The sequence below is a fragment of the Oreochromis aureus genome, linkage group 3 (assembly GCF_013358895.1).
Source record: "Oreochromis aureus strain Israel breed Guangdong linkage group 3, ZZ_aureus, whole genome shotgun sequence".
Taxonomy (NCBI): domain Eukaryota; kingdom Metazoa; phylum Chordata; class Actinopteri; order Cichliformes; family Cichlidae; genus Oreochromis; species Oreochromis aureus.
Genome location: NC_052944.1, coordinates 75,764,570 through 75,774,949, shown reverse-complemented (window position 1 = coordinate 75,774,949; position 10,380 = coordinate 75,764,570). Strand labels below are relative to the sequence as shown.

The 10,380-nt window shown below is 40.3% G+C and overlaps 1 protein-coding gene across 1 annotated transcript; it reads right to left on the bottom strand.

Moving 5' to 3' along the window:
* Positions 1-7,724: 7,724 nt before the first annotated feature.
* On the bottom strand, positions 7,725-9,981 carry LOC120434312. The gene is made up of 4 exons (XM_039602168.1): positions 9,967-9,981; positions 9,295-9,580; positions 8,989-9,215; positions 7,725-8,168 (listed from the first exon to the last, which is right to left on the bottom strand). Exons 1-4 carry the CDS (start codon positions 9,979-9,981, stop codon positions 7,725-7,727), a joined length of 972 nt encoding a protein of 323 aa, XP_039458102.1.
* Between the last annotated feature and the right edge of the window lie 399 nt (positions 9,982-10,380).

Genomic DNA, 10,380 nt, shown 5'->3' with positions numbered 1-10,380 from the left:
GCATATTCAAATATTTTCCCATTAAAAAAATGTTATGATGACATACTTCAAAGGAATTAAGTTTTGTTTAAAATCATGATCTTTATCACTTTGTAGTTTCTCACTGAACATTTCGGCTCTGTTATCTTAATAAAATATTGAATGAGTGCCATGCATGCTTCCTGGGTGGAAGAGCAATCAATAAAATGTTACGATTTGTCATTAACAATAACAAGTAATAAACCACAACTGCAATAACATTGAAAATTGTTAAGTTTCCCAAGATAAATTTCCAGTTAGTTTGACTTGTCTTAAACAGCAGTCAAAATAAAACAGCCAATGAATGATTTTCCTGTTGTTATAGTCTGTGGTCCGGTTTTGTTTGTTTTCTGAGAGATAATGAAGAACGAGAGAAGGGTTGTATCAGTTAGCCACAAGCAAAGTGGAACAAGTGAAGTCCACCTGATACCTCAGTGAAACACACAGAACCACACAAGTGAGAACAGAACTTTATGGAAAGGGCTGATCAAGTGAATTGGTGCTGTGACAAACGGCAATAAAAAACAAACCAACATGAAAAACGTAAAAAAAAAGCAAAACAGATGAAGTCAACTCATAAGAGGAAAACCTTTAATCCTTTTAATATGTGGATGTAGTCTGGTCTGAGGCACTAGTAGCGGTAAGATTTGTTACAAAGTGAAATTAAGGGCTTAGTGAGCCCCACCATGTAAACATACTGTGTCATTAAACGGACTGTCTTTTGATCTGGTTAAATCAGTGTAATACTCTGATAAATATCAGTGGTATTTGTTTGTTTGTTTTTCATGGGAATAAGTTAAAGATAAAATTACAGTTCATGGTGAAACTAAAACTTGCATAAATATTAGATATAGATAAATGTATTAAAATGCATAAATAGTTGTGTTTAAAATCAGTTGTTTTAAAACATAATTTCATGGAATGTGAATGTCTTTAAAAAGAGAAGAGGTTTAAAAATTATTTTCTTACGCTACGTCACGGGAGTTCATGACCTTGAGTTTTTTTTCACTTCCGGGAGAAGACTGGAGAACGAGAGAGGAAAAAAGGGAGATATATGAAAAAATGGCGTAGTCAGAGCAAAGACTCCGGGACTGCGTATGTCGCCAATGTTGAGGTTGTTCGGCAACAACAAAACAACAGACTGTGGACTTTCCGTAACCATTTGTGCTGGGTGAGCACGAGGCAAGTTTGGTTACGTTAGCTAGCCGGAGCTAGGCTAACGTCACGGTCCTTGCTGAAGGGGATACCGCCTGAGCGGACAGAAGGAGTTTTGAGAGTCGCCTCGGGAGAGAGACGTTGACGGAGGACGATTCGCTACTACTGAGGGAACCGGAGATTCGTTGCTCGCTGCTGCGAGCGGAGACGGTTGCTACCGCAACGAGCGAGTGATTCATCGGATGCGGCCAAGACTTCACGGATACACAGAGGTATCGTTATTACAACGAGCTCCAACTAAAGCGCGCCAACAAAAATAGACTAAGAGTGCGCTCAAAATAAAATTGGACAGTTTGAGGAAAGAAAGACTAAAACCTATCCCCCGGGGTTCTATTTTATTTTCTATATTCGTTCTTCTTCATAAAAAAAAGGGTTTCAATGTGAATTTCCTGCAAATGTTTAATACATTTTCTAAACCTGAGATCTTGTGTTGGTTTTATTGCATGGTGTTTTAACATTTAAGTATTCAGATACATAAGCGTTTACAGGCCAAGTGTATTTCCCATAGCCTCCAATTGATTATTTAGACGTGAGAATCATACGATACCCTAGACTGATATTTACTTTTCGAGATGTATCTTTTATCACAGAATGTTTAACCAGGGTTAAGACTTCACCCGAAGGCATAAGGTGGGTTTTGTTACATGAGCCGGTGGTAAAAGTGTTACATCAGTGATACGTTAAGCTGAACACATAACCTGCCCCTGAACAGGTTATGTTCAGATTTAATTAAAATCAATTTAAAGTCATCAGGAAACATCTCATGTTCATGGCCCAGTATGCTAAATCACCAGATTAGCGATTTTCACCAATTGTAATCCAGGAGTAATCTTGTCTTACTTGCAACAGTATTGCATTTTACTTTTATAATTTTGTTATGTATAGATTTTTAATCAACATTTTATTTTCATTATGTAATATTGTCCTTGATTGGAATGGGCGGCACTCACAGGGATCATATTGTTTGGGAGAACAGTCACATGACTTTGTTGTGGCAGCCCTTGTTTTGTAAAAGTGAACAAAACCTGAAGCAGACAGCCCAGCTTAACAATGAAATTTGTTAATCAGTTGCATGATACCTGATATCTCCAACTGGGTTTTTACTTTTATTCGAGCTAGCTAATGCAAAGAAATCTTGTGTGCATTGAACTTCATTCATAGTGTATCCCTCAGCAGTCAGTGGTTGGACTGGTGGACTACTTCAGTGAAGAGTAGACGACGTCTGGCTCTGGTTTAAAGTCTGAACACAAACACACACAGTTCAAACAACAGGAAACATGATTACAAGCTTTGGAGGTCTTGATTGAACTACAATCTCTGCCTCTCTGCATCACACGCAGTCCCATGTTGTCTATTAGATGTGTAACATGGTTTGGCTTGTGTTTAATTTTATTATTTGTCATTTAATTCAATTCAATTCAATTCCAATTTATTTATATAGCATCAAATCACAATGACAGTTGCCTCAAAACACTTATTGTAAGGTAGACCCTACAAGATTGCAAAGAAATGAGAGAAAACCTCAACAACCATATGATCCCCCCCGTGAGCAAGCGCTTTAGCGTCAGTCGGAAATAAAAACTTCCCTTTAACAGGAAGAAACAGACTCTAAATGAATATCAATGGCTGAAAGAATCTGTAATTTTGTCCTGGGTTTTAAACTTTTATTTTGTTATTGTATTTATTTTCAATAAAAATATTTTTACCATTTAAAAACCTCTGTTGTTGGGGTTTATGTTGTACATTACCTAAATAGCAAACTATATGAAAGGCTACATACATGTCCCCTTTCTCCTGTCTGTGTTTTTAATGTTGGCTAATAAAGTATGATATGGGAAACTGAGCTATTAGTCATGAAGTTAGCTGGCTAAGAATAGAGGCATTAGTTGGAGAAGAACCGGAATCTGTAATATGTTTTGAACAACACAGGTGAATGTGAAGAGATATAGATGACATTTGACCTGAAACAGTTTTAGTAGAAACTATAAAATCCTGCTCCTCACGTACAAGGTCTTAAATAATCAGGCCCCATCTTATCTTAATGACCTTGTAGTACCATATCACCCTATTAGAGCACTTCGCTCTCGCTCTGCAGGCCTACTTGTTGTTCCTAGAGTATTTAAAAGTAGAATGGGAGGGAGAGCCTTCAGTTTTCAGGCCCCTCTTCTGTGGAACCAGCTTCTAGTTTGGATTCGGGAGACAGACACTATCTCTACTTTCAAGATTAGGCTTAAAACTTTCCTTTTTGACAAAGCTTACAGTTAGGGTGTCATTGTCCTGGGTCTGTGGGACAGTGTTTATTGGTTTGGGCTTTAGATATTGGTTTATTTGGTATTTTGAGGTTTAGATTGTGTTTAAGTGTTTGGTTTGTACGATAGTTCTATTCCTCTGCTTAATGCAGGTATTCTCAGTTCTTCTTAGTTTGGTTATTTAATCTTTAGGTTTATGTTATTTTGTGCTCTCTTTCTGTCATGTTTACATTTTTTTTTTTTTTACTCCCAGTTCTAGTGTTTCTGTGCCTTTGTCTGTGTCTCTGTGTCTGTTACTTCCTGTCAGACATGTGCAGAGGGGGGTGGGGGGCTGGAGGGGCTTGAGCACCTGCCCCTTTCCCAATTGGTGCCCCAAGTGCCTTTTTCTTGAGGCCTTTTATTTTTTGTGTTTGTGTATGTGTGTAGTGTGTCTGTGCCCCTCAACAATAACATTAACTATTATCACAATTTTGCTTGATAAAAGGATCTGGCTTGTATCAGTCACATTACTACCATTAACTGATGCTCATCCTTGATGCCATAGCGTGCTGGTTAGGAGACTTGAACGAGCTCACAAAGAGCACAGGCATTTTTTGCTGCCTGGGCGGTGCAGAGCTGTAGGAGAAACACAAATTAACTGGGAGATGCAGACTGATGCAACAAAAACCAGTAAGTAGGTGTGCAGAGTGACAAACATCACCTTTTATTAACTGCACACATAGTGCTGGTCGTAGCTGGGTAAGGCTGTCATGGGTCTGTAGCTCTGTTCACCGTTTTAAGGAACATATTTAGCTTTCAAATAAGTTACAGGGCTTTTCCTGCCCTTCTGGAGGGCTTATATTTCACTAAAAACGATGTAATAATCATGTCCACATAATTATGGATTATTATAATTATGACTTTAACACTATTTTAATGAAAATACATTAAGAAACAGACATATATTCGTTTATATTTCAAATATGACAAAATGTTGATTTTACAGCAGGAAAAATATCTCTACAGTTTAAACATTTAATAAGCTTATTGCCTGCACAGAGTGGATAGTGAACGATTTGAATCAAAAATATGTTATATTTATTATTTAATTTTTTTAGTCTTATTACTTTATTATTTTAACACTAGGAATAAATATAAAGGGGAGGATCCTGGATCAGCACCATGAAGCAGTCTTGTAGCCATAGTATATACAGTATTCTGAAGAAGGTATAAAATGTCACTGTGTGTAGATTTTGTTTTTACATTATTACCCTGCCATGACCACCCCTCTCTTTTGCCCTGCTTATATTCTAGTTTCAGTTTTTTTTATTTAAATTTGTTGCCTAATGGTTCCAAGCACTGTCACCAATCTTTGCATTTTATTATTATCTCATTACACTTGCTTTATGGACTTTTTAATGTCTACAGTCTCAGATCAGCCCTGCCCTCCAGCACTATCAGCAGCAGGAGCAGCAGAAACCCCTCCAACAGCAACATTGTACCCATCAGGTAAACTTAGGCTACGTTTCATTTTCATTGCACTGCACAGCCCTGCTTTCTTTCCCTTTTTGATAGACTCTTGCCCTCGTTGTGTTCCTGTTGCTCATACTCTTGTTATTTATGTCCTCAGTCTCCCTCTGTTCCTTGTAACACAGTCCTCTCATGCCTTGTGTTTCCTAGTCCCTTGGTTTTATAGGTTTTTTTCTTTCTTTGAGATTTTTGTATTTTGTTTTTCGTTTTGAGCATCAAAGTAACACCAATAAAATGTTTATTTTAGTTTATTTGTTGTTTCCACGTCCTACACCACCTGCTATAAAGTGCACCTTCACATAGGGCTGGATCAGGTGACCACGAATCCTCCCATGATACACTGATGCACTTCTCTTTCTTTTACCTATTTTCACTCACTATGTGTTAATAGACCTCTCTGGACTGAATCATACTTGTTATTGATCTCTGTCTCTCTTCCACAGCAAGTCTTTCCTTCTCTCACCCCAACCAATCACAGCAGATGGCCCCGCCCCTCCCTGAGCCTGGTTCTGCCGGAGGTTTCTTCCTGTTAAAAGGGAGTTTTTCCTTCCCACTGTCGCCAAAGTGCTTGCTCATAGGGGGTCATATGATTGTTGGGTTTTCTCTGTATTATTGTTAGGTCTTTATCTTACCATATAAAGTTTGTTTTTTTTTGACAGAAACATGAAACATTTTGCATGTTTGAATGATGATGTGGTTAATTTATAATGGTTAAAACGAGGGTGAGCAACTAGTTTGGCTCTGTCTAAAGAGCAGCTGTACCTGGGCCTCCTTATTCTGATGGTTGTTTGTCCATAACAGACATCTTCAGTTGTCACTGCTGAGTAGACCACAGCTGAATCTGTCTCTGTAAAACAAAGCACATAGAAATTATTGCAGATACAGCATTGGTATTGTGATGTTATTATAAATGCAGCTATAGAAATATTTTTTGTATTGTTTTTAAATGCTGAATTATAAAAGTCCTTATGTGTTTCCTTTTAATGAACCTCTGTAACCTTTTTACCGTTTTCTTATCTGAACATCTTGATTGCAAAACACAGTCACTGCAAAAACCTGTGGGTGTTTCTTTGAAAAAGGAAAGTGGACGACCACAAAGCTGCCATCTTGTTTAAGTGCAGATTAAGACCCTTCACCACAAAGCACAAAACAAGCATGTTAAAAGAGTTACAGGTTCAGCAGCTGAAAACACACAAGTATTGATCTTTGGTCCATGTCTTTTAATATTCATATTAACATCAAACTAATTCTGAACAAGTTTTATTTATGTAACTTTTTGTGAGAAAGGTCAAAGGCTAATTTTAAAGGAAAGCAGGTGATACTGGAAGAATTTAATGAAGGTAATATTGACTTTGAAAGAGTTGATGTGTGCAGAGTTTAGAGAGATTATTTTCCAAATGTTCCTTCCTGTGTTTAAATTGAACAGCTCTGTGTTGAAACAGCTGCAGCTGAAGTGTTTTCTTTCCATCAGAAACAGGATGCTGGACGACTGCAGAGCTGTTAGCTTCAGTTAACCACAGACCACAAACACACAGTCCAGCTCACAGTGAACAACCCTCAGTAAGGACAGAGTTGAAGACAGTTGACTAAAATGATGACATTATCACATTTTGTTTGCAGAGCGCTTCATAAAAATCATCAGTTACATTATTAAAGTCAGAAACACTTTTCATTAACCCAAATCTAACTTTAACACCAACTTAAAACCAAGTCCAATTTAAAGGAAAGGACAGAAAAGCATCCTCATATTTCAGATTTAAGGCCGTTACACACTGACCACCACAATTTGGGCTTAATGTTGATTGCCCCGATCATTTTTTTTCCCCCATATTTTTTTGAACAAACACACAGAGCTGAGAAACATCTGAGGAGGCAAATAAATCCCCAAGAACTAGTAACTCAAGAAAAAAGGACAAGTTCACATTATTACATCTTTACCACAACTAAAAACTGCTGCTGTGAACCTCAACATGACTAATATTTTCCTGTTTCAGATTTGCTGTTTGGCTCTTTGGCTTAGTGACCTTCAAGTTCTCCCACCTGAAGGTCAGTGGGCCAAACAGCAAATCTGAAACCCCCAAAGAAATTCGAAACAACTGTGTAGGAGGAGGGACAAAAGTTTCCTTGCTAACACAATGCTGCATTTACTTTTCTAACAGAAAACTAAAAAACCAACATGATAAGAAAAGGGAAATAATTCAAAATAAATCAAAAAGTACTCCTGAATGTTTCCAGATCCTAGAAGTGCTGCACAACAACCATAGAGATATATTTATTTTTAAGGTTTAAACTGTAAAAAATTATCTACTTCTTATTTACATCCAGCTGCAGCTACTCCCCCTGTGAGCAGAACAGGGAATCAGCCCTGACCATCGGCGCCCTGGGCCCCTGGCCCAGTGACAGAGAGGTGTCTGTTCAGCGGCACTGGTGGGTCTGGGGCCACCCGTGTGGCAGACAGTGGTGGCACAACAGTTGGGGCCGTGAGCCAAGTATCCAGTGGTTTGGCAGGTGGATGGACCAGACAGCACACTGACCTCAGGCTTCGTAGCAACCCCACATGCCTTGACCTCCATCTCAAGCTTGGCAGGTCCTGCTGGCACACAATCCTTGGGTGAGGACACCGCTGTATCAGGCCTCACAGCCAGTCTCTTCCTGTGTGGAGGGGTGTGTGGCGAGCCATTTGCACTGACCCGGCACCGTTATGTTTCCATTCAGAAAATAAATTGGCAACGATCAACCATAGGCTCCTTGTCTTCTTAAAAGCACAACAAAACGCAAAGTCGAGGAGTTATTTGGCCCGACCTGTTGCAGCAGGGGGTGAAGCAGAAACCGGAGACAGGCACCAGCCACTCCCACCTGAGAAGTGGGTATGGGTGCGGAGGCAGCCTGCGACCTGGCTAGCCTCTCCCGGGGGGGCGTTACAGGCACAGAAACAGTCCAGACCTCCTCCACTCCCATGGTGTCAGAGAACACCGGTGGGTGTGGCGACAGTGCTGGCCAGGACCAGATCCCAGTTGCCAGATTCTCAATCATCTCCATCCCATGCTCAATCTGGTCCTGGAATTCTTCCTGCTGGCAACGTGACACCACCGCCTGCTCCCACTGTGTGGCTGTCAGCTTGGCCACCATTTGGGCCTGCTCCTTTCCTTGGTGGCCCAGTCCTGGGTTTCGCCACCACTGTAAATGAACCATGGCAGACCCGACAACATTTTTATGGCTTTCAGCATACTTTATTAACCACGGTTGCTGTTCACACACCGGCTGCAGCTTTGCAGCTCACGGCCACACACTGCAACAACAACCTCATGACAAGACCCAGTTCCCATTTCATGCGGTGAGGTGTGATTGCAGATGCCGCTCAGGTGCGTCCATCTTCAATGCAGCAGCACAGCAGACCATGTCCCACCACATTATTATTGTTACCAGTAATAGTAGTTGTAATCATATTTAATTCAAGGATGCTTACACAGAGACATTGTGTGTACACACTAGAAATGGAATTACCTCTCTGTGCTTTGATTGGTAGTTTTATACGCGCTGATATGTTGATGTCACTGTATGTGATTTTGCTGGTGATGTCATCTTCTCCGTCTTGTTCTTCATCTGCTGATGTGACCCAAATTAAATATTACTGACCAAAATGATTTATGAATTGTTAACAAGTCCACAGAATCCAAACAGAAATGATCACAATGAAAAGTGTTTATTTAACATTCAGAAGTCTGAGTCTCACCTTCAGGTTTCCTGTGAACACATCGTCTCACCAGCAGAACCAATAACACCAGTAGAACCACAACACAGACTGATCCAAGAGATGACAACACAGAGAGAACAGGAGGAGAGAGTGATGGAGGCGAGGTGGACGTAGGTGGAGGTGTGGTGGTGTGTTCCCCTAAAATAAAGCAAACACAGTCATTAAGTTGTCGTCACATTGTGAATGTTGAAAGCTGCAGAAACACAGACAGGTGAGTGTGTCACCTGTGACAGTGATCCAGCTGGATGGAGACTCTCCATGACCGCTGATGTCACACTTGTAGAGGCCTTCATCAGACCTGGAAACATGCTGGATGGTCATGTGACCTGTAGGCTGCTTCCTGATGAGGGAGCCATCTTTATAGAAAGCAGCTGGGAGGTTGGAGGGAGTGGTCTTTGTTTTACAGAGCAGAGTGACGTCATCTCCCTCCATCACAGGGAGGACAGGACTCTGCAGGATCACTGATCCACCTCAACACAGAGACAAACTACAGCATTTCATCCATTTACACACAGCTTCATCAACACTAACTCCACACACTCAGCTTACCAGTGACTGTCAGGTTAACCATGTTACTGATGGGACCCTCTCTGGACTCACACCAGTAAACTCCACTGTGCCAGGGCTGAATGTAACTGATGTTACATGATGCTCCAGCTGCTTTCCCCCACCCATCTCCACACTGAGTCCTCTGCTGTTTGCTTGTGTTTCTCCTCAGAGTCCATCCAGCAGAGCTGTCGTCCTCCTCACAGCTCAGAGACACAAAGTCTCCTTCGAAGATCTGAGAGCTGCTGGGACTCGCAGTCAGACGAGCTGTCAGGGTTACAATGAAAAACTCACAAAACAACAACTTCTAATCAGTTATACTTTAGTTCAAACTTAGGCTATGTCCACATGTACACATGTATTTTTTAAAATGCAGCTTTTTGAAAACTCCGGTTTTGCGTTCAGGTGTGGACAAGGAAAACAGATTTAGTCATGCAACGTCAAAGGTTTGCACCTTTTTCCACGTCACTCTGTGCGCCACATTATTAATATTATTATTATTATTATTAAGTGAGATGAATTTCTACAATGGCAGATATAGACAAAATACTGTCGCTGTTAATCTTATTATCTGCAGTTTTACATGCTTACATATACATACACAGTCACTGTCCCTCCATTTAGAAAGACAGAGCCATCAGAGTGAACTTCTTCATTCAACAAAGATGCTCTCACAAATCCTGACGTCATCGTCAGTTTTGAATAAATTTTAATTTTACATTTCTGTATGCTCTATGCATTTTGTTCATTCCTAAGTTGTGAGTCTACACCAGCCAAAATACTGTCTTTGGTTAATAACATTTTAAATGTTGAAGGCACTTGAAAAGTGACCCAAAATTAACTCCCTTTTCAGAAAAACACAAAAACTTTTCAGAAGTACTTAAGGTTTGCATAAAACCCTGTTTACTCTTTCCCTCCAAGGCTTCCAGACTTCTGATTGCCAAGATTTTACATGGCTAGGATTTGGCATGTTCGTGACAACGTTTCACTGCGTTTTTGGCGTTTACATGTGGACGGAGATATTTTCCAAAAACTGCACGTGTGGACAGGATTTCTTTTAAAACGGAAAATCTCAGTTTTCAAAAATAC